Source organism: Symphalangus syndactylus, chromosome 24, assembly GCF_028878055.3.
Source record: "Symphalangus syndactylus isolate Jambi chromosome 24, NHGRI_mSymSyn1-v2.1_pri, whole genome shotgun sequence".
Classification (NCBI taxonomy): domain Eukaryota; kingdom Metazoa; phylum Chordata; class Mammalia; order Primates; family Hylobatidae; genus Symphalangus; species Symphalangus syndactylus.
The window spans coordinates 39845782-39869484 of record NC_072446.2 but is presented as its reverse complement, the minus strand read 5'-3'; the positions used below and the strand labels follow the sequence as shown (position 1 = coordinate 39869484).

General features: G+C 49.9%; 2 protein-coding genes across 10 annotated transcripts in view; both read right to left on the bottom strand.

Annotated features, from left to right (window-relative positions):
* Positions 1 to 1892: 1892 nt before the first annotated feature.
* On the bottom strand, positions 1893 to 3642 carry LOC129474910 (uncharacterized protein C20orf203). Its single transcript, XM_055266784.2, is given in 3 exon segments — positions 1893 to 3199; positions 3201 to 3371; positions 3508 to 3642. Coding segments are annotated over 3 exon segments (588 nt in total). The 3' UTR covers positions 1893 to 2917.
* Positions 1893 to 23703, bottom strand: part of COMMD7 (COMM domain containing 7) — a 95073-nt gene continuing 73262 nt past the window's right edge. For 8 of the 9 annotated variants that reach the window (XM_063633829.1, XM_063633823.1, XM_063633822.1 and 5 more), the window contains one exon: positions 1893 to 4468. In XM_063633829.1, the coding sequence (XP_063489899.1) occupies positions 4299 to 4468 (170 nt within the window). In that variant the 3' untranslated portion in view covers positions 1893 to 4298. The remainder of the gene's footprint in view (positions 4469 to 23703) is intronic. The other variant, XR_010119415.1, reaches the window with a different exon arrangement.

The window sequence follows — 23703 nt, the reverse complement described above, 5'->3', positions numbered from 1 at the left end:
CAACATAGGAAGACCCTGTTGCTACAATATATTTAAAAAATTAGCTGGGTATTTTAACACGCGCCTGTAGTCCCAACTACTCAGGAGGCTGAGGTGAGAGGATTGCTTGAGCCCAGGAGATTGAGGCTGTAGTGAGTCAAGATTATGCCACTGCACTCCAGCCTGGGTGACAGAGCAAGACCCTGTGTCTAAAAAAGTAAAATGGAGAACTAATGTGTGGAAAGTGCTAGATACAGTTCCCCACCCAGAGTTGAAAGGGTGAAACTACCACGGGTTGGGGGATTGCTCAGGGTCAGGCACATAGCCTAGAGTGCAGGAGTGTTGGTCCCAGCTCCTTCCCCAGCCCCACCACCCACGGCAGGGGGCAACGCCTTCCCCCACCCTTCCAGGCTCAGAGGGCACCAAGTCCCTCACAGTATCTCCCCAATCCACTGATGGCACCTACAGCACCCTAGGCAAGTTAACTCCTACCCACTTCTCTCACCCTCTGTGCCCTCTGAGGAGCAGGCTTTCTTCCTCCATCCCTGGCAGCAGATTCAGGTAACAGAGAGGGGCAGCTACTTGCCCAAGGCCACACAGTGAGGCAACAGTGGGTATCACACCCGAGTCTCGCTGACTGTGGAGTTGGGGTCCTTTCTCCCAGTCCAGTGCAGTGGCCAGGGGTGTGGGATCTGGAGTCCAGGCTCCCCAGCTTCCTCAAACAGCCTAAGCCCATCCTGCCTCCAGGCCTTTGCACTCGCCATTCCCTCCTCCTTCCCTGCCCTTCCCATCACTCAGGTTCTGCTCAGCTTTGCCTCCCTCAGAGGCTCTCCCGGACCACCCCTCCTGAAATGCCCCAATCCCTATTCTCTCTGTCTCTTGCTCCTGATTGTTTGCTTCATGGCACTAACCATTGCCTGAAACTGTCTTTTTTTTTTTTTTTTTTTTTTACAATAAACTTCCTTTTTTTTTTTTTTTTTTTTTTTGAGATGGACTCTCGCTCTGTTGCCCAGGCTGGAGTACAGTGGCGCGATTTCGGCTCACTGCAAGCTCCGCCTCCCAGGTTCATGCCATTCTTCTGCCTCACCCTCCCGAGTAGCTGGGACTACAGACACCCACCACCACATCTGGCTAATTTTTTTTTGTATTTTTAGTAGAGACAGGGTTTCACCATGTTAGCCAGGATGGCCTCGGTCTCCTGACCTCGTGCTCCGCCCGCCTTGGCCTCTCAAAGTGCTGGGATTACAGGTGTGAGCCACTGCACCGGGCCAATAAACTTTCTTTAGGGAATAACTTAGAAATTATTTTGCAACAGAAAAATTGCACAGATAGTACAGGGAGTTCCTGTTGGCCCTTCACCAAGTTTTTTCTTATGTCGACCTATTACCTAACCATGGTAAGTGGTCAAAACCAAGAAAGTGACGTTGGTACATTACACTGATGAGCTGCAGGCTTTACTCCGATGAAACCGTGTTCTTCCTTACTCCTTTGTTCTCAGCTGCCCCTCCGCTGAGGAGGCAAACTCTGAAAAGCAGGGAGGTTGCCTCTCCCACTGACATCAATTCCCTCATACCTGGCAAGGAGTGCTGATTGGATAAAGGAGAGGAAAGAATGGCAAAAACAGCCAATGACTATCAAGGACTCCTGCCACACAGTGTTCCTAAGTGCTTTAAACACTGTAAGTCCCAGCCTGGGCAACATAGTGAGACCCTATCTCTACAAAAAAATTAAAATTAGCCAGGTACGGGGGCACGTGCCTATAGTCCCAGCTACCAGGGAGGCTGAGATGGGAGGATCACTTGAGCCTGGGAGGTCGAGGCTGCTGTGAGCTGTGATTGCACCACTGCACTCCAGCCTGAGCAGCAGAGTGAGATCTTGTCTCAAAAAACAAAACAAATCCAAACAAAACCAAATCCAAACACATTGCAAGCCATTTAATCCTCACATCAGCCCATGAAGCAGCTATGAATCATAGGGAAACTAAGGCATGGTACGGTTTGCTGGCTGGCCCAGGCCACAGAGATGGGCAGTACCAGAGTGGGTGGGTTCTAGCACACTCCTCCTGCCCCTGTCACAACACGCTGATGGCACCACAGGGTAACATAGCAAATGCCAGTCCCTTCATGTTCTCAGTCCACGAAACAGTAGAAGGGTCACACCTCCCACAGCCCAGCAGGAGCACAGGCTTGGGACTCTGCTTCATGTTTCTGCCCACAGTGACTAGTGGCTACCCTGGCCCTGCACAGAATGACACAGGGGCTCTGTTCCAAGGGCCCTCAGCCTCACTCTTCTTCAGGGAAACAGAAGAGGCCTGGTTCAGCCCCAGACCATGGGCTCCCGCCAGTGCTCCCGATTCCCCAGACCCTGCCGACACAAAGCAGGCCTCAGCCCGCCCCCCTCCCTTGGCCCACAGCTTGGACTAGGCCTCTAGGATCTGGCTGCTGAGGGCCGGGTGCAGAGCATGGGCCCCTGGCCTGAGGTCCAGCATTCTCAGAGGAGCTTTCTGGGCTCTGGAAGAGAGAGGAAGAGGAAGATATGGTGTCCCTTTCCGGATGTGGGGTGGGAGTGACACACAGGAGTACTGCAGCCTCTTCCCAGCACCCAGGGACCAAGCCAGAGAGACGTTTCAGCGCCTGCCAAGGGAGAAGCCATTCTCCAGCAGCTGGACAGGACCAGAGCCTGCCCCGCGTGTCTGGCTGGGGTTCTAGCCAGAGCCAGCCCGGCGCAGCCTCGGTCCCTAATCATGTTTGCTGGATGCCTTGAATACAAGCGCCGGTGCCCAGAATCTCCTTGAGGTTTCAGCTGGGCATGCCAGGCCCATCCTCCATTCTGGGGAGCAGAATAAGTGTGGGGGGTGGTAACAGGGGACACCCTGAGGTGGTGGTGGCCTTGGTAAGACAGGCAGGCAGAGCTGGGGGTGGGGGCGCCCTGGGCTCGGCTAATTAAACAGCGACCGTGATGAATTGGAGAGAAACTGCTGCTTGCTAATTAAAGGTGCAGGCAACTTGCCTGGCAAGGATGGGAGGCAGAAGTCCTGGAACCATGTTGAGGGCCAGCCCAGCGAGGACAGAGCTTAGCCAAAGTCCCCCACCGTGCCCATTCTGGGCATCCCTCCCATTGCCCTCCCCCGCCCAGCAGGGGCCCGCAGCCCCCTCCCCACTTCCCTATCTCTCCTACCCACCTTGCTGAGCCTGGGGCCTCCGACTTCCCCCACCCCGCCTCTCCCCACCAACCCAAATCCTTTCCTGATAAGGGCCTGGGTGTTGCGGAGGAGGAGGCCAGCGCTGGTGGCTGGGCTGGGGGTGGACTCGCTGAGCCTTTGAGGTCCTCCTTCCCACCCCACCGCCAAGGTCCCAGAGGTGGGCAGTGAGTCCAGCCAAGACTGACGTGGCCTGTTGGGAACAAGGCCCCCAAGAAGATCATAGAATCTTAGTACCTGAGACTCACAAGGGGCTTTAGGTCTTCCCTAATTTCCCAACAGTCCCCAGTGTCAGCCCAGGTGTGGGAGATAGGGACAGCACTTCTTACTGGGCTCAGCATTCCAGTTTTTGTAAAGGGAAAATTGGCCAGGTGAGGTGGCTACTGCCTGTGATCCAGCATGTTGGGAGGCTGAGGCAGGAGAATCACTTGAGCCTGGGAGTTCAAGACAGGCCTGGGAAACATAGGAGACCCTATCTCTAAAAAAAAAAAAAAAAAAAAAATTAGCTGGGTGTGTTGGCTTGTGCCTGTGGTCTCAGCTACTCACGGGGTAGCTACTCAAGTGGGAGGATCACTTCAGCCCAGAAGGTTGAGGCTGTAGTGAGCCATAATCACCCCACTACACTCCAAAGTGGGCAACAGAGCAAAACCCTGTTCAAAAAAAAAAGGAAAAGAAACGAGAAAATTGGAGCAAATGATCTCTGAGCCTTGAAGATTCTTACAGGGTGGACAAGAAAACCCCCTGAAGCTGCTCATCCCTGCCCCAAGTTGCTTCAAAGCAGGGCTGTAGGCTCAGACACCTTTGCCAACCAACGTGACCTCGGGCAAGGGGAGCTCATTGTCACATGCCTGGGTTTGCCCGTTTGCAAGGCTGGGGATGGCAACAGTGCCCACCTCAAAGGGCCTCTGAGAAGACTGGGGGAGATAACAAAGCTGAAGCGTCCAGCACAGCAACTGATCTGGCCTGAATAGCCAGCCACTGCCATCTGAAAGGTCTGGGGAACTGGGGGGTGACCTGGCACCTAGCCTGTCCGAGTCTTACCTCTTTATGTGGCAGCTGCAGTCTGGCACTCTGAGGAGAAGGATTAGAGAGCTTAAGTGACTTCCGCAAAGCCACACCGCTACGGAAGAGGAAGAGGCAGCCTTGGATCCCTTGAGTGAGGAGAGGATGGGACCTGGATTCCTATGTTGACATTTGTTGAGCATCTACTGGATGCAGGGTGCTGAACAAGACCCCAGGAAGGGACTAAGATGAATCTGAGATTCACTCTGCCTTTAAGGAGACCCCAGTCTGGAAGGGGAGAGAAAACACACATACAAATAACTAGAATGCAAAGCAAATGTGGCCGGATGCAGTGGCTCACACCTGTCACTTTGGGAGCCTAGGCAGGAGGATCACTTGAGATCAGGAGTGCGAGACCAGCCTGGCCAACACAACAAAACCTCGTCTCTACTAAAAATACAAAAATTAGCTGGGCGTGGTGGTGCACGCCTATAGTACCAACTACTTGGGAGGCTGAGGCACGAGAATCGCTTGAACCTGGTGGGGCAGAGGTTACAGTGAACTGAGATCGCGCCAGTGAGCTGAGATCATGCACTTCAGCCTGGGCTACAGAGCAAGACTCCATCTCAAAAAAAAAAAAAAAAAAAAGCAAATACCCCTGGCATCAGAGGGGGCCCAGCAGCCCTCCATGCAAGGGGCTGGGGTGAGACTCTTGGGATGGCAGGGAGATGCTGCTGTGTCTTGGAGCTCAATTTGCAAAGCAAAGGTTTTGATTTTATTTGAAGGATAAAATCAGCCCTGGGGGTCATGGGGGTGCTGATGGAGCTCTCCTCTGGCTTCTTTGGGAAGTTCTGTGTGGTCCCTGACGTCTGTGATTCCTGCTTTGAAGGTTCTGGGATCTATCCTGGAGGTATCTAGGAGTCCCAGATGCTGTGGTTTTGGAGACTACACTGTCCAGGCCCCTAGCATGAACACATTCATGTCCACAAAGGACAGTGAGGTACCCCTTCCAGGTGGCCAGACACGTACCAGTTTGGGGGGCTTCCTGCTGCTGGGCAGTTTGGTGGGGAGAGGATGCAGCGCCGGTGAGAGGCCCTCTCAGAGACGGTAGAAGCCTCCCGAAGCTGAGAGACGCAAGGTTGCTGGCCCTGATGCTGCCAAGCCTGAGCCTCAGGCGGCAACCCAAAGCGGGCAGGGTGAGTGCTAGATCACTGGCCTTGGGGATGGTGCCTCCATCACTCCCTTCCTGGAGGTCAGAGCTCAGCCAGAGGAGCGGGCGGGTCTAGCCACAGGAAATCTGTGCAAGCACAGCTAGCAGCTCCTGGAAAATAGGCGCTGCTCTCAGCCTCCCCAGGGCACCCTGCACCCAAGCTGGGCCAAATGATGGTCTGGGGCGCCCTCTGGTGGCTCCTCTGGGCAGTGGTGGATGCTGAAGCCACTGTGAATTTAAGGGTGGGTGGGGCAGATGGTCAGAGTTGGAAGATTTCAAGGTGGACCACTCTTTCCACTACACAGATGGGAAAACCAAGGCCCAGAGGGAAGTGACCTGCCTACAGTTGCACAGCCAGTGACTAATATAAGAACAGAACCCAGAAGTTCCTCTGTACCAATGCTTTTTTTAGGGGGTCTCAAGGCATCTCACCCTAGGGGAGGGAAGGCTGAGTGTCCAGGGCTCACTCCCAGTGCCTATGGACAGCTGAACTGTAGGTCGCTGAGTATCTGTGTGACATAGCATGCAGCACTTCCCTCCCAGGCTTGGGTTCTTTGCCTCTAAAGCCTGGGGTTACTGTGTTGGCAAGGGATGGGGGACTAGGCCTCCTGCTTGTACACTGCTGGAACTGAGGGTGTAAACCAGCCAATCTTTTGGGGGAATTCTGAGAAGAACATTCCTACAGCTGGTATCATACTTCATGGTGAGAGATTGGGTGCTTTCCCCAAGACCAGGAACAAGACAAGGATGTCCACTTTTACGGCAAAGTTGAATTCACGACTTGTATTCAACATTGTACTGGGTACAACGGCAAGAAAATAAAGTCATCCAGATTGCAAAGGAAGAAGTAAAACTATCCCTATTTGCAGATGACATGATCTTATATATAGAAAATCCTGGTTGGGCACGGTGGCTCATGCCTGTAATCTCAGCACTTTGGGAGGCCAAGGCAGGTGGATCACCTAAGGTCAGGAGTTTAAGACCAGCCTGGCCAAGATGGCAAAACCCTGTTTCTACTAAAAATACAAAAATTAGCTGGGCGTGGTGGTGTGCGCCTGTAACCCCAGCTACTCAGGAGGCTGAAGCACGAGAATTGCTTGAACCCAGGGTGCAGAGGTTGTAGTGAGCCAAGATCACGCCACTGCACTCCAGCCTGGGTGATGGAGCGAAAAAAAAAAAAAAAAAAAGAAAAGAAAATCTTAAAGAATCCACTAAAAAAAATGTTATAACTAATAAATGGGTTTGGCAAAGTTGCAGGATACAAGATCAATATACAAAAATCAATTGAGCTTCTACACATTTGCAATGAACACTTCCAAAATGTAATTATGAAAATAATTCAATTTATACTAGCATCAAAGAGAATAAAATGCTTAGGAATAAAAGAAGTACAAAAAAAACGTCTGGGCGCGGTGGCTCACGCTTGTAATCCCAGCACTTTGGGAGGCCGAGGCGGGCGGATCATGAGGTCAGGAGATTGAGACCATGGTGAAACCCCGTCTCTACTAAAAATACAAAAAATTTAGCCGGGTGTGGTGGCGGGTGCCTGTAGTCCCAGCTACTCGGAGAGGCTGAGGCAGGAGAATGGCGTGAACCTGGGAGGCGGAGCTTGCAGTGAGCCGAGATCGCGCCACTGCACTCCAGCCTGGGTGACAGAGCGAGACTCCATCTCAAAAAAAAAAAAAAAAAAGAAGTACAAAACTTATAATCTGAAAACTACAAAACATTGTTTAAAGAAATTAAAGATGCCATAAATAAATGGAAAAATACCAATGTTCATGGATCTAAAGACCCAATACCGTTAAGATGGCAAGACTCCCCAAATTGATCTTCAGATTCAACACAATCTCCATCAAAATTCCAACTTGGTTCTTTACAGAAATTACAGAAATTGACAGGCTGATCCTAAAATTCATATGGAAATTTAAGGGACTCAGAAAAGCTAAAACAGTCCTGAAAAAGAATAATGGTGGGCCAGGTGTGGTAGTTCATGCCTGTAATCCCAGCATTTTGGGAGGCCAAGGTGGACAGATCACTTGAGTCCAGGAGTTTGAGACCAGCCTGGGTGATATGGTGAAACCTCATCTCTACAAAAATTTAGCTGGGTGTGGTGGCATGCACCTGTAGTCCCAGCTACTCAGGAGGCTGAGGTGGGAGGATCACTTGAACCTTGGAGGTAGAGATTGCAGTGAACCAAAAATGTGCCACTGCATTCCAGCCCAGGTGATACAGCAAGACCCTTCCCCAAAAAAAGAAGAAGAAAAAAAGAACAATGTTGGAGTGCACACACTTCCAATTTCAAAAACTACTATAATAAACTACAGTAATCAGGACAATATGGTACTGGCATAAGGACAGCCATAGAGATCAATGAAATATAAATAAGAGCCCTGAGAGTCCAGAAATAAACCCTCACATATGGTTCACCTGCAAGACCTGAACATATTTAATGGTGAAGTTCAATGGGGAAAACACAGTCTTGCAAAAAAAGAGGTCAGACCCCTGCCTCACACCATACACAAAAATTAAGGTGGATGAAAACAAATGTAGGAGCTAAAACTATAAAACTCTGAGAACATAGACATAAATCTTCATGACCTTGGATTAGGCAATAGTTTCATAAATATGATACCAAAAGCACAAGCAACCAAAGAAAAAATAGATAGACTGGGCTTCATCAGAATTTAAAATTTTGCATCAGGCATGGTGGCTTACACCTGAAATCCTAGCACTTTGGGAGGCTGAGGCAGGAGGATTGCTTGAGACTGGACACTATCAAAAAAGTGAAAAGACAACCCACAGGATAGGAGAAAATAGCTGACAATCATATATCTGATAACAGATTCTAACCAGCATATATAAAGAACCCTTATGACTCAATAATAAAAGACAAATAGCCCAGTTTAAAAAATGGGCTGAGCCAAGTGTGGTGGCTCACTCCTGTAATCTCAGCACTTTGGGAGGCTGAGGCAGGCAGATTGCCTGAGGTCAGGAGTTCAAGACCAACCTGGCCAATATGGCAAAACCTCATCTCTACTAAAAATACAAAAATTAGCCAGGCGTGGTGGCAGGCGCCTGTAATCCCAGCTACTCAGGAGGCTGAGGCAGGAGAATCACTTGAACCCAGGAGGCGGAGGTTGCAGTGAGCCAAGATCACGCCACTGCACTCCAGCCTGGGTGACAGAGCAAGACTCCATCTCAAAATTTAAAAAATAAAAATAAAAACGGGCGGATATGGTTGGGATGTTTGTCTCCTTCAAATCTCATGTTGAAATGTGATCTCCAATGCTGGAGGTGGGGCCTGCTGGGAGATGTTTGGGTCATGGAGGTGACTCCCTCATGAATGGCTTGGTGCCCTCCTCACAGTAATGAGAGAGTTCTTGCTCTGTTAGTTCACAAGAGAGCTGGTTGTCTGAAGGAGGCTGGCAGCTCCCACTCCCTCTCTTGTTCACAATGGCTGCCCTTTGCCTTCTGCCATGATTGGAAGCTTCCTGAGGCCTGCTCCACGGGTGCTGGTGCCATGCATCCTGTATAGCCTGTAGAACTGTGAGCCAAATAAACCTCTTTTCTTTACAAATTACTCAGTCTCAGCTATTCCTTTATAGCAATGCAAACAGACTAATGCATGGGCATAGGAAGTAAATAGACATTTCTCCAAAGAAGATATACAAATGGCCAATAAGCACATGAAAAGACACTCAACATCATTAGTTATTAGGAAAATGCAAATCAAAACCACAATGAGATACCACTTTGTACCCACTAGGTTAGTTATAATAAAAAAGACAGATAATAACAAGTGTTGACAAGAATATGAAGAAATCAGAACCGTCATACACTGCTGGTAAGAATGTAAAACGTTTTGGAAAAAGCCTGGCAGTTCAAAAGGTTATATATAGAGTTATATGATCCAGCAATTCTGCACCTAAAAGGTATATACCCAAAAGAAATGAAAGCATGTATTCACATAAAAACTTACATAAGGCCGGGCGCAGTGGCTCATGCCTGTAATCCCAGCACTTTGGGAGGCCAAGGTAGGCGGATTGTCAGAGTTCAGGAGTTCAAGAACACCCAGGGCAACATGGTGAAACCCTGTCTCTACTAAAAATAGAAAAAAAATAGCCAGGTGTGGTGGCATGTGCCTGTAGTCCCAGCTACTCAGGAGGCTGAGGCATGAGAATCACTTGAGCCCAGGAGGTGGAGGTTGCAGTGAGCCGAGATCACACCACTGCACTCCAGCCTGGACAACAGAGTGAGACTCCATCTCAAAAAAAAAAAAAAAATCTTTTACATGACTAGTCATAGCAGCATTATTCCCTCAAAGTAGAAACAACCACAACCCAAATGTCCATCAGCTTATGAATGGATAAATGAAAGGTGGTATATTCATACAAAGGAATATTATTCAGCAATAAAAAGGAGGACTAAAGTGCTGACACATGCTGTAACATAGAAAAACCTTAAAAACATCATGCTGGGGCCATGATGCCCTTTGCCTTGTGCCATGATTGGAAGCTTCCTGAGGCCTGCTCCACAGGTGTAGACCCCTTCTCTACAAAAAAATTAAAAATAAGCTGAGGCTGGGCATAGTGGCTCACACCTGTAATCCCAGCACTTTGGGAGGCTGAGGCGAATGGAACACTTGAGGCCAAGAGTTCCAGACCAGCCTGGCCAACATGGTGATATCCTGTCTCTACTAAAAATATAAAAATTAGCCAGGCGTGGTGGTAGGCACCTGTAATCCCAGCTACTCGGGAGGCTGAGGTAGGAGAATCACTTGAACTCAGGAAGGGGAGGTTGCAGTGAACCGAGATCTCACCACTGCACCACAGCCTGGGCAACAGAGCGAGACTCCGTCTCCAAAACAACAACAACAAAAACAAAGGAGTTTGAGACTAGCCTGGCCAACATGGCAAAACCCTGTCTCTACTAAAAATACAAAAATTAGTTGGGCTTGGTGGCAGGTGCCTGTAGTCCCAGCTACTCAGGAGGCTGAGGCACGAGAATTGCTTGAACTCAGGAGGCAGAGGCTGCAGTGAGTCAAGATCATGCCGCTGCACTCCAGCCTGGGAGACAGAGTGAGACTCTGTCTCAAAAAATAATTAATAAATAAATAAAATAAAATAAAAAATGAGCTGAGCATGGCGGCATGCACCTGTGGTCCTAGCTACTCAGAAGGCTGAAGTGGGAGGATCACTTGAATCTAACAGTTGGAGGCTGCAGTGAGCTATGATTGCGCCACTGCACTCACTCCGGCCTGGACAAGAGAGCAAGACTCTGTCTCTGGGGAAAAAAAAAAAAGCTTTCACTTTTTCATTTATATGAAATGTCTGGAATAGGCAAATCTATAGAGACAGAAAGCAGAAAACAGATTAGTCGTTGCCTAGGGCTGGGGAAGAGGGTTGAGGAGCAATGGGTATAAGGTTCTTTGGGGAGTGATGAAAATGTTCTAAAATTGGTTGTGGTGACGCTTGTACTTTGTGAATATAATAAAAACCTTGAATTGTGAATTATACGGTATATGAATGATATCTCAGTAAAGCTGTTATTTTTTAAATGCCTGTCCTTTGGACCCATGACTCTATTTCTAGAAATTTTTTCTAGAAATCATTCATGTGTACAAGGACATATGTATAAAGATTTTCGGCCGGGCGCGGTGGCTCATGCTTGTAATCCCAGCACTTTGGGAGGCCGAGGCGGGCGGATCACGAGGTCAGGAGATCGAGACCACGGTGAAACCCCGTCTTTACTAAAAATACAAAAAAAAAATTAGCCGGGCGTGGTGGCAGGCGCCTGTAGTCCCAGCTACTCAGGAGGCTGAGGCAGGAGAATGGCGTGACCCCGGGAGGCAGAGCTTGCAGTGAGCCGAGATTGCGCCACTGCACTCCAGCCTGGGTGACAGAGCGAGACTCCGTCTCAAAAAAAAAAAAAAAAAAAAGATTTTCATCCACACATGATGGCTCACACCTGTAATCCCAGCACTCTGAGAGGCTGAGCCAGGCAGATCTCTTGAGCTCAGGAGTTCAAGATCAGCCTAGACAACATAGCAAGACCCCATGTCTTAAAAAAATAAAAAATAAAAATTAGCCAGCCGTGGTAGCATACATCTGTAGTTCCAGCTACTTGGGAGGCAGAAGTGGGAGGATTGCCCGAGCCCAGGAGGTCAAGGCTACAGTGAGTGGTGGTCATGCCACTGCACTCCAGCCTGCGTGACAGAGTGACACCTTGTCTCAAAAATAAAAATTTTAAAAAAAGGTTTTCATTACAGTATTGGTTGTAGCAGCAAAAGTATGAAAGCAACCTAAGTGTCCATCAGCAGAGGACAGGTCAGTTATGTCCATCCCTGCGATGGAACAATGGAGTCATTAAAAATGATGGAGAAACTTACAGCCCCAACTACTCAGGAGGCTGAGGTGGGAGGATTGCATGAGCCCAGGAGTTTAAGACCAACCTGGGCAACATAGTGAGACCTCATCTCTAAAACAAAATTTTAAAAATAAATAAAAAGGAGTCACATTTACTAACATCGATGAGGTCCAAGATATACCACCAAGTCAAAAGAAAAAAAAAGTTTCACAAATAAGCCTGTAGGCTGTGCGATGTGGCTCCTGCCTGTAATCCCAGCACTTTGGGAGGCCAAGGCAGGAGGATCACTTGATATCAGGAGTTCCAGACCAGTCTGGCCAATATGGCAAAACCCCGTCTCTACTAAAAATACAAAAATTAGCCAGACATGGTGGCGGGCACCCCTAATCCCAGTTACTCAGGAGGCTGAGGCAGAAGAATCCCTTGAACCTGGGAGGTGGAGGTTATAGTCAGCTGAGATTGTGCCACTGCACTCCAGCCTGGGCAACAAAGCTAGACTCTGTCTGCCCCCAAACCAAAAAAAAAAAAAAAAAAGAAAGAAAGAAAAAGAAAGCATGTAGATTAAAACAGGTACTTAAGAGACTTTAAGAAGAGAAAATTTCAGCTGGGCACGGTGGCTCATGCCTGTAATCCCAGCACTTTGGGAGGCTGAGACAGGCGGATCACCTGAGGTCAGGAGTTTAAGACCAGCCTGGCCAACACGGTGAAACCCCAACTCTACCAAAAATACAAAAATTAGCTGGCACCTGGCATTCTGATTTTTAAGAAACAAGCATAATAGGATTCCATTCTTATGAAAAAATCTGTATCTATATGTGTATAACAAAAATACCTGGAAATTTAGGATTTAGGGTACTCTTTTTTAAAAATTTTTGGAGAACAGGGCTCACTCTGTCACCCAGGCTGGAGTGCAGTGGCAGGATCACGGCTCACTGCAGCCTCAAACTCCTGGGCTCAAGGAATCCTCTCAAGTAACTAAGACTACAGGTGTACACTACCATGCCCAGCTAATTTTTGAATTTTTTTCTTTTAGATATGGGGTCTTACTATATTGCCCAGGCTGGTCCCAAACTCCTGGGCTCAAGCAATCCTCCCACCTCAGCCTCCCAAAGGGCTGGGATTACAGGAGTGAACCACCACACCCAATCTAGGATACTCTTAATTTATGTTTTACTGAATTTTCCAATTTTTGTTACTGCAATGGACAATAATTACTTCTACAGCCAGAAAAAACAATAAAGCTTTTTGCTGTGTTGCAAGCAATCCTTGTGTGAGCAGAAAGGGTAGGTGGGGAACGACACTGGAGCTACAGTGAGATGGAGCAGGAGAAGACCAAGGCTCAGCGTCCTCCCGCCTTGGCGTCCAGGGCTGATTCAAGGCCTAGCCCCCACTGCGGTTTCCCAGAGACTCAGACCCGCTTCTCTTTCTTTTTTTTTTTAAACAGAGTTTTGCTCTTGTTGCCCAGGCTGGAGTGCAATGGCGCTATCTCGGCTCACTACAACCTCTGCCTCCCAGGTTCAAACGATTCTCTTGCCTCAGCCTCCCGAGTAGCTGGGACTACAGGCATGTGCCACCAAGCCCAGCTAATTTTTTGTATTTTTAGTAGAGATGGGGTTTCTCCATGTTGGTCAGGCTGGTCTCAAATTTCCAAACTCAAGTGATCCACCTGCCTTGGCCTCCCAAAGTGCTGGGACTACAGGCATGAGCCACCACGCCCGACCTAAGACCCCTTCTCTTTCAGGGCAGCTGGTGCAGCTGCTGCACAGCCAACCCCCTTGCCCCATGCTCCAAAGACAGTGGGAATGCAATCCTGGCTTGATGAAGGTCACCCTGTTTCTGGCTGTACAATTCACCAAGGAGGAGAAGCCCTGGGCAGGAGGCCTGGGGCTGGGGGCAGGTTCTCATCCTGCCTACTACCAGCACAAAAACATTATCACAGCTCAATGAACACTCTCTACGCATCAGGCAGTCCTGCTAGGTGATGTACGTGATTCATTTTATTTCCTCCTCCAGATGACCTGAAGTGACGGGTGGGATCACCATCTTCATTGTACAGATGGGCAAACTGAGGCTCAGGGAACCTACGTGAGTGGACCCAGGTGCTCAAAGTGAAGGTGCCTGCAGCAGCCACTATCTTTGAGACTGGACCTGGCTGGACCCCTCATGGGTGGACCTCAGTGAATTCTGCCAGGATCCCAGGAAGGGTGCCTTCCCTCATTTCCCAGATGAGGACCCTGAGAATGAGAGGGGAAAGCCACTTGTCCATGTCCCACAGTGACTGTGTGGCAGGAATAGGCGCAAGCCAGGGCCTGTGCTCTCAGCTGCCATACCAGACAGCCTCTTTCACCTGCGAGGGGCCAAGGGCACGCTCCCCACCTCCGTGGCTGGCACTAGTAATATCAATTAATAATAATAGATAATAGCAATAGTTATTATGACATATAATTATATCAAATGTATTATATTAACATCATCATCATCATCATCCACATCAACACAGTTGTGTTGTAACCTGGGGAGTGTGTGTCGTGGCCAGTGTGCTGTCCTGTATGCCAGCGCATTTGTTCTTCTCAGCAGATCTATAAGTCTTCATTCTGACTTTATTTCCCCCCATTTTAAAGGCCCAGGGAGCAGACCACATGGGGACTACACCTCTGGTGCACAGTTGCCACTCCTGTCCTGTACAGGGCAGCCCAGTGGGAAGCTCTCCGAGGCTGTGTGGTAAGCACCTTTCCCATTGCAAGGAGGTTGGGGGGCAGCTCTCCAGAGGATCTGGGTCCATCTCCCAGCTGAGCCACCCAGCCACAGGATGTGCCCTTCCCAGCAGGAGAAAGGACACTGAATGACAGGGCCAAGGTGCCAGGAACAGCAACCAGGGTTTCAGGGGATCTGTAACTGCCTCCTCAGCCAGTCCAGGCCCAAGGTTACTCCACGCCCTTTCACTAGTCAATCAGTTGGCCAGCTCATGCCAGGGAGCTCACACCTTCAAGAGGCCACACTGCTGCTGAAAAGAGGGGCTGCTTCTCCCTGAGTGCCCATGACCTGCCAGGCACTGACTGTGCTGGGCCATCGGCACTGACTGTGCTGGGCCGTCAGCACTGAGCCTCACAAAACGCTTTCAATGGCCCTATTTTACAGAGGAGACAGTGAAGGCTCAGGGAGATCAAGTGACTTGTCCAAAGTCACATGGACAGGAAGCCTCATAGTTTCCTGGTGGCCAGTTTCCACCAAGAAGGTGTGTGTATTAGTCCATTCTCCCACTGTTAAAAGGACATACCTGAGACTGGGTAATTTATAAAGGAAAGAGGTTTAATTGACTCACAGTACTGCATGGCTGGGAAGGCCTCAGCAAACTTACAATCGTGGCAGAAGAGGAATCAAGCATGTCATCCTTCACATGGCGGCAGGAGAGAGAAGTGTCAAGCAAAGGGGGAAAAGCCCCTTATAAAATCATCAGATCTCGTGAGAATGAACTCACTATCATGAGAACCGCATAGGGGTAACTGCCTCCACGATTCGATTACCTCCCACTGGGTCCCTCCCACGACATGTGGGGATTATGGAAACTATAATTCAAGATGAGATTTGCGTGGGGACACAGCCAAACCATATCAAGGAGGAAAAGAGGAAGGGACAATCAAAGGTGTTCAGAGGGAGGAAAGAGACCCACTGTGCGGGAGGCGGCAAGAAAGGAGGGCCTGCGCCACCAGCTCTGACTCTCTCACGACCCGACTTAGTCATCAGCCCACCTGTTCTCCACTCATTCATACATTTCTGGGCCTTCTCCGGGTGCCAGGCTCTTTGCTGGGCATTGAGGGATCAGAGGTGAACCAGGCTCATCTCTGCTCTCACAAAGCTCATGACAGCAGGGCAGAATGGAAAGGGAAACAGATGGGCAGACATCACTTGCCTTGGTCTGTATATATAAAAGGTCTAAGTAGGCCAGGCTCAGTGTTGGGCACTGAAGGGACCAAGTCAGTGAGAAGCTCAAGGCCCCTGCCCTTCTGAAGGATGTGCTCTAGTGGTGTCCAGCCCTGGTCCTCCAGAAACCTTGCTTGCATGACCCCTGAACCCTGAACACAAGGCAGAATTTCCCTGGAAAGACTGGGAGAAGCAGCAAATCTAGGGGTTCTCCATGAATCTTCCTTGGGCCTGGTTCTGGGGTGCTGAGCGGGAATTTGTCTGGGAGAGCAGGGGACCCTGATTAGTGCCTTTCCTGGGGACTAAATCAGGGCCCTGAGAGGCCAGAGCTGTGCAAAGGGGTCATCTGGACTACTGGACGGTCAGCAAGGGCCACCCATTCAGGATGCAGCCACAGACCCATGGGGCTGGAGACCCAGCAGAGGATCTCAGTCAGGATGGGCCACAGCTCTAACAGAAGGGAAGTGACTTGCCCAAAGCCCCCCACTCCACACCTGTGCTCCCCACAGACAGAAGCATCAGCTCATAGGTAGCACTAGCTCACTCCATCCTAGCCCCCGGGGAGGCCCATGTCAGCGTAAGGCCCATTTCCCAGCCCAGGAAATGGAGAAACACAGCCACAAAAGGACTTGCCCAAGAGCACCACCCACTCAAGACACAGGCAGAATCAGAACTGGAGGTTGCCCAGCACTTTCCACCACCCGCTCACGCCCCAGGATGGCAGATCCAGCCTGGTGGGGGCGACGCAGGATGATGGCACCCAACCTTGGGGAGCAGCAGGAGCCAGGGGCGCAAAGGGAAACTCTTTTCCTAAGCTTCCCCTGTGGTATGGGGGTTTACTCTTTGTTTTGGGGGCTTGTTCTAAATGCTAAACCTGGCTGACTCTGGGCACACTGCCGATGGGTTAGCCCTGCTTTGCAAGGAGCTATAGAGTTAAAAATAAACAAACAGGCTGGGCACAGTGGCTCACACCTGTAATCCCAGCGCTTTGGAAGGTCAAGGGGGCAGGCAGATCACCTGAGGTCCAGAGTTCAAGACCAGCTTGGCCAACATGGTGAAATCCTGTCTCTATTAAAAATACAAAATTAGCTGGGCATGGTGGTGGGCACCTGTAATCCCAGCTACTCCGGAGGCTGAGGCAGGAGAATTGATTAAACCTGAGATGGAGGTTGTGGTGAGCCAAGATCACGCCACTGCACTCCAGTCTGAGCAACAAAGTGAGACTCTGTCTCAAAAAAATTAACAAACAAACAAATCTCTGTTAAACCTTTGCAATCACCCTGAGATGTTAAACTGAGGGGCCCTTCTCAGTGTGAATGGCTGACAGGAAATCCCAGAATTGCCGCCATCTCAGCAGTCAGGAAGGAACAGCTTGGCCAAGCATGGTGGCTCATGCCTGTAACCCTAACACTTTGGGAAGAGGAGGCAAGAGAATTGCTTGAGCCAAGGAGCTCAAAGCTATGATCGCGCCACTGCACTCTAGCCTAGGTGACAGGTGAGACTCTATCTCTATAAAAAAAAAAAAAAAAAGAAAGAAATGAACAGCTATATATATAGATATAGATATAGATATAGATTTTTTTTTGAGACAGAGTCTCACTCTGTCGCTCAGGCTGGAGTACAGCAGCTCAATCTCGGCTCACTGCAACCTCTGCCTCCTGGGTTCAGTGATTCTCGTGCCTCAGCCTCCTGAGTAGCTGGGATTACAGGTGCCCGCCACCATGCCCGGCTAATTTTTTTGTATTTGTAATAGAGACGAGGTTTCACCATGCTGGCCAGGATGGTCTTGAACTCCTGACCTCGTGATCCACCCACCTCGGCCTCCCAAAGTGCTGGGATTATAGGCGTGAGCCCCCGCACCCAGCCAGATTTATATTTTTATGTGGAATTTTAAAAACTACTGAATTCCCTTGGTAGAAATGAGAGTCAAAATAAGAGAATGAGAAAAAAAAAATGGCTAAATAAATTATTAATAGAATATTTTATAGTCATTAAATAACTTTAAAGAAAATGTTAATGCTGAGAAAATGTTCACCACGTAATGTTGGGGGAAGACAGCTACAGAGTATGATTACAATTAAAATGCACACATATATACATATATATGTGATCTATATAGAAAAACAGGCCTGGAGAGAAATGTAACAAAATAGCACCATAGTTATCTCCGGGTAGTGGGATGACAGATGATTTTCATTTTCTCCTTTCTACCTTTTTGTAGTTTCCAAATTTTACAATGAGTACAAATTGCATTTATAATTAGACATAAACCAAAAAAGCATGAGTTGGGCTGGGGCTGGATGGCAGGGTAGAGGCTTCACCAGCCCAAGTTCATCCCCTCCACAGCCAGGATGGAGCTGCTTGGGCACTGGGCTCTGTCCTCACCAGCCGGCCCAGCCAGGCCACAAGAGGCCTACGACGGCCCGCACCACACCGTCCCTGGAGGGACCAGCCATGGGACACTGCCCTCGAGGAATCCAACCCCTGCCCGGGGCCCTCTGGAGGGTCACTTGTAGGCCATAAATGTCCTGGCTGGGGACACTGGGAAATGAACGCTCAGGGCTGAGAATCAGAACATTCATTATCTGCTGTACGAGAGAAGCCATCTTCTTTGTTCCTTGTTTTTGCTTGGGACGGCTGAGTGCAGCAGGTGGGCTGGGGAGAGCTGGCCTTTGTCACCCTCCCACTGTGGCCCTGCAGGCTCTCAGCCTCCCCATGTGGGAGTGGAGCACCCAGCTGGTCTGGTCTCCTTGGCCTTTCCGATCCCAGCGCTCTGGGTTTCTTCTAACCTGGGAGGTGAGGGCCTTGGGTGCTGACCTGCGTCTTAGGGAAGCCAACTGAGTTCACTTAAAAGCAGCATTGGAAAGGCACTGACAGTGAGATCCAGGCCGGCCTCCTGCCGGGGTCTCCTCATGCCCCCACCTCTTTCTCAGCACAGGGTGAGAAGCCAGTGGTCTCCAGCCTGGATCCCCGCACAGGTTTCCAGGGAAGGGGCTTCCTGCTTGCCAGAGCCAGCCGTAGAGTTGGGCAAGTTCAAGAACAGTGCCCTCACGTCCTTCCAGCCCCAGCCCTGCCACCCCACCTTGGGGTCCTGGAAGCTCCTGCCCTCCTCCTGGGCTATTTTAGCAGTCAGGTCCCCCGTTGGCTTGCTGTGAGCTTAAGGTCAATGGAAACCCGCAGGCCTTTTCTACAGAACTGGTGGTATCTCCCCCTCCTCTAGATGCAGCCACAGGCAGGCTCCTCAGCGTAAGAAGAGAGGACAGGCAGTGGCTTGGCAGTCCCCCACAGTGTGGGGCCCCTCCTCTCTCAGGAACTGAGGCCATGTGCTGCCACCCACTCTATCCCAGCCAGTGGTCCTGCAGACGTGGCTGACAGCAGGGAGGAGAGCCAGTCACAGGGCGTTGGGTGCCTGAGCACTCACGCATCCCTACACTGTGCCCCATGGGTGCTGCACACAAGGCCCTCAATCCAGTCTCCACGAGCCCCAGGCAGTGAGTCGATCCTCATTTACAGCAGAGCTGAGTGACCGGCCAAGGTCACCGTGCTAGTGTGCAGCAGGGCTGAGATGGACTCTGGAGCTGCCCCAGCAAAGCCAAAATCCATTCTGGCTGCACTGGTGTTTACACAGGACCCTGCCCTTGGTGGCCACTGGGTGTCTGGTCCCTGATCCAAGCTGCCAAGTAAGTTCCCCTGATGGAGCCTGGGGGAGACTTTGTGCCCTGGTTCTACCCACACAGCAAGGTCCCAGGTTTCTAGGACCACACAAGGCCCAAAGCCCCTCTCTGATGGCCCGTGGGTTCTGCTCAGAGGATTCTGATCACCTATCCCTGTTTGGGCTAAATCCTAAGTAGCAGCAGATGGGGCCCTCTGGCTGAAGGCTGCCCCAGGCTCCAGCTGCAGAATGCGGGCCAGTTCCCATCCACCCTCCTCCAGACACCTGACAGGGAGCAGGTGGCCTTTCTGGCCAGCCCCAGCCAGGTGCCAGACCAAGAGCAGACAGCCTGTGCTCAGGAGCCTCCACTCCACCCAGGGAAGGAAGACATAAACATGCACGGGAAAGGGCTTTTGGAGACAGTGCTGGGGAGGCCCAGTGACCAGGCCGGAAACACTGTAGGAGATGGGAGGGAGACGAGGCCCTGCCCAAGGCTGGGAAGAGCATGGCGCAGTCCAGGAACCAGACAGAAGCTGGTGTGGCTAGAACAGCGCTGCCCAGTGGAAAACAATGCAAACCACAAGTGTGAGCCACACAGGGAGTTTGAATATTTCCAGGAGCCACGACGTAAAAGGATTTTTAAGGCCAGGTGCGGTGGCTCATGCCGGTAATCCCAGCACTTTGGGAGGCCAAGGAGGGTGGATCACGAGGTCAGGAGTTTGAGACCAGCCTGGCCAAGATGGTGAAATCCAGTCTGTACTTAAAAAAAAATTTTTTTTTTAATTAGCCAGAGGCTGAGGCAGGAGAATCGCTTGAACCCGAGAGGCAGAGCTTGCAGTGAGCCCAGATCATGCCACTGCACTCCAGCCTGGGTGACAGAGTGAGACTCCTTCTCAAAAAAACAAACAAACAAAAAAACTACTTTTTTTAAAAGATGAAGTGAAATTAGCCGGGTGTGCTGGCGCATGCCTGTAGTCCCAGCTACTCAGGAGGCTGAGGCAGGAGGATCACTTAAGCCCAGGAAGCAGAGGTTGTAGTGAGCTATCATACCACTGCACTCCAGCCTGAACAACAGGATGAGACCCTGTCTCAATAAAAAATAAAGTTAAAAAAAAAAAGATAAAGTTGGTTGAGTGTGGTGGCTCATGTGTAATCCAAGCATTTTGGGAGGCCAAGGCAGGAGCATCTCTTGAGCTCAGGAGTTCACGACCACCCTGGGCAATGTGGCAAAACCCCATCTCTACAAAAAATACAAAAATTAACCGGGCATAGTGCCACATGCCTATAGCCTCAGCTACTCAGGAGGCTGAGGTGGGAGGACAACTTGAGCCCAGGAGGTTAAGGCTGCAGTGAGCCAAGATTGTGCCACTGCACTCCAGCTTGGGTGACAAAGTGAGACCCTGTCTCAAAAAAAAAAAAAAAAGGCCAGGCGCAGTGGCTCATACCTGTAATCCCAGCACTTTGGGAGGCTGAGGCAGGCAGATCACAAGGTCAGGAGATCAAGACCATCCTGGCTAACATAGTGAAATCCCATCTCTACTAAAAATACAAAAAATTAGCCAGGTGTGGTGGCTACGTGCCTGTAGTCCCAGCTACTCAGGAGGCTGAGGCAGGAGTATCGCTTGAACCCAGGAGGCAGAGGTTGCAGTGAGCCAAGATTGCGCCACTGCAGTCCATCCTGGGCGACAGAGCGAGACGCCATCTCAAAAAAAAAAAACAAGATGAAATTAATTTTAATTATATATATATATAGTTTTGTTTTTTAGAGATGGGGTCTTCCTTTGTTGCCCGAACTCCTGGCCTCAAGCAATCCTTCCACCTTGGCCTCTCAAAGTGCTAGGATTACAGGCATGAGCCACCATGCCCAATTTGATATATTTTATATAATCCAATGTAATTAAAATATTATCATTTTAATATAATCAATACAAAAATTAATGAGATGATTTACATCCTTTTTTTGACACTCTGGCTTTGAGATCTGGTGTGTATTTTATAGACTGGCCACATTTCAAGTACTCAGCAGCCACAGATGGTCAGTGGCCACTGGCTGGGGCTGCGCTGGGGCAGAGCACAGTGAGTGAAGGGGAGGAGATATGAGGTAAGGTCGAAGCAGTGGGAAAGGGTCACCTGGGATTTTATTCCAAGAGCTTCGAGGTCATGGGAGGGCTTTAGGCAGGGGCATCATGTGATCTGACTACTGTCTTTGAAGCTGACTCTGGCTGCTGCCTGGAGGGCTTCAGAGCAGGTGAGATTGGCTGCCCACTGAGATACCCAGGTGGGCTGAAGGTGGCCTACAGCTGCGTTGATGACAGCTGCAGAAGAGCTTCAGGGAATACTGACAAGGCTGTGGACAGGCAGTGAGACGGAGGCAGGCCTGGCCGTCTGCTTTTCCTCTCCCTCTCTTTGACCAAAATTCCATCCATGTAACCCTGTTCCTATAGCTGCCTTCCTTCCAGGAAGAGATCTGCGCAGCTGCTATTTAACAAAGCCTAGAAGAACCCAACCAGAATAATTTTGCCAAGGGCTAGAATTGAAATATCTGCCACCTTCTGTAGCTCATAGAATCACTGCATTTCTGAGCAAGAAATCTTTTTTTTTTTTTTTTTTTAGATAGAGTCTTGTTCTATCACCCAGGCTGGAGTGCAGTGGTGCGATCTTGGCTTACTGCAACCTCCACTTCCCAGGTTCAAGCAATTCTCTTGCCTCAGCCTCTTGAGTAGCCAGAACTACAGGCGCGTGCCACCACACCCGGCTAATTTTTTTCTATTTTTAGTAGAGACAGGGTTTCACCGTGTTAGCCAAGATGGCCTCGATCTCCCGACCTCGTGATCTGCCTGCCTTGGCCTCCAAAAGTGCTGGGATTATAGGCGTGAGCCACGGCGCCAGGCCTAGAAATCTTCTAGCCACTCAGTATCATATAGTGATTAGGTGGTCTCTGAGGCTAGCCTGCCTGGTGTGAATCCCTGCTGCCCCTCTAACTAGCTATGTGACTTTGCACGAAATACTTAACTCTTCTGGACTTCCATGTCTTCATCCGCACACCAGAGCATTAATCATCTGTATCTCTTGGGATGACTGGGAGGGGTAAACAGGTCTGTAAGAGTGATTACACCAAGGGCACTCCTGTTATCTATTATTGTTGATGTTGCCACTGTTATTAACCTACAAGAACATTGAGCCCCAGGGATAGGAAGGGACGTATCCAATGTTACACAGCAAACCTGAAGCACAGCAGGAAGCAGAATCTAAATTTTTAACTTCTGAGGTGGGGCACAGTCGCTTACATCTGTAATCCCAGCATTTTGGGAGGCTGAGGTGGGTGGATCATTTGAGGTCAGGAGTTTGAGACCAGCCTGGCCAACATGGTGAAACCCCATCTCTACTCTACTAAAAATACAAAAATTAGCTGGGTGTGGTGGCGGGTGCCTGCAGTCCCAGCTACTCGGGAGGGTGAGGCAGGAGAATCGCTTGAACCCAGGAATTGGAGGTTGCAGTGAGCCGAGATTGCGCCACTGCACACCAGCCTGAGTGACAGAGTGAGACTCTGTCTCAAAAAAAAAAAAAAAAAAAAAAATAGCTGGGTGTGGCGGCGCATGCCTGTAATGCCTGTAATCCCAGCTACTAGGGAGGCTGAGGTAGGAGAATTGCTTGAACTCGGGAGGTTGCAGTGAGCCAAGATCGCCCCACTGTAGTCCAGCCTGGGTGACAGAGTGAGGGTCCGTCTCTAAGTAAATAAATAAATGTTTAATTCTGGCTCTTACACAGAGCTGCCTCTCAACTAAATTTGCTGGTTGTCCCTTCACCCAGACATTGACCATGTTCTTGCCATGTGCTGGCACCACGTCCACAGCTTGGGGGAGACACTAAGATGGTGCAAGCCTCATCTCTACAAAATCGAAGTTTTCCAGTTCAGAAGGAAAAGCTCTTTCTCAAACACTCTTGGCCACAGGGGAGGAAGCCTTAGCGCATGCAGAGAGTCGTGTGCTGGTAACAGGGCAATTAAAACAGTGCTGGCTGAAGAACCAGGAGATCCTGGGGTGCCCCAGCCTCTGCCCAACTTGCTCTGTGATGCAGGCAAGGGGCTTGGCCTCTCTGGGACTCAGTGCCCTTGTGTGTGCTGAACTTGTGTTAACTGGGGGCGGACTCTAGGCCCAGACCCTGACTCCAAAGTATGCACAGCCGATTGCCAGGCAGGCTGGGAGGTGTAGCTAGAACTATAGGCATATGCCTCCAAGGACACAGATCCTATGGCCCGAATTTTCCTGGAACACTTCTGGCTGACCTGCTCCCTTCATAAGAGCCATGTGTGTACTTGATCACACATCCTGGGTTTTAAAATATAATTTGTCACTATAATAAAGTCATGAGAGT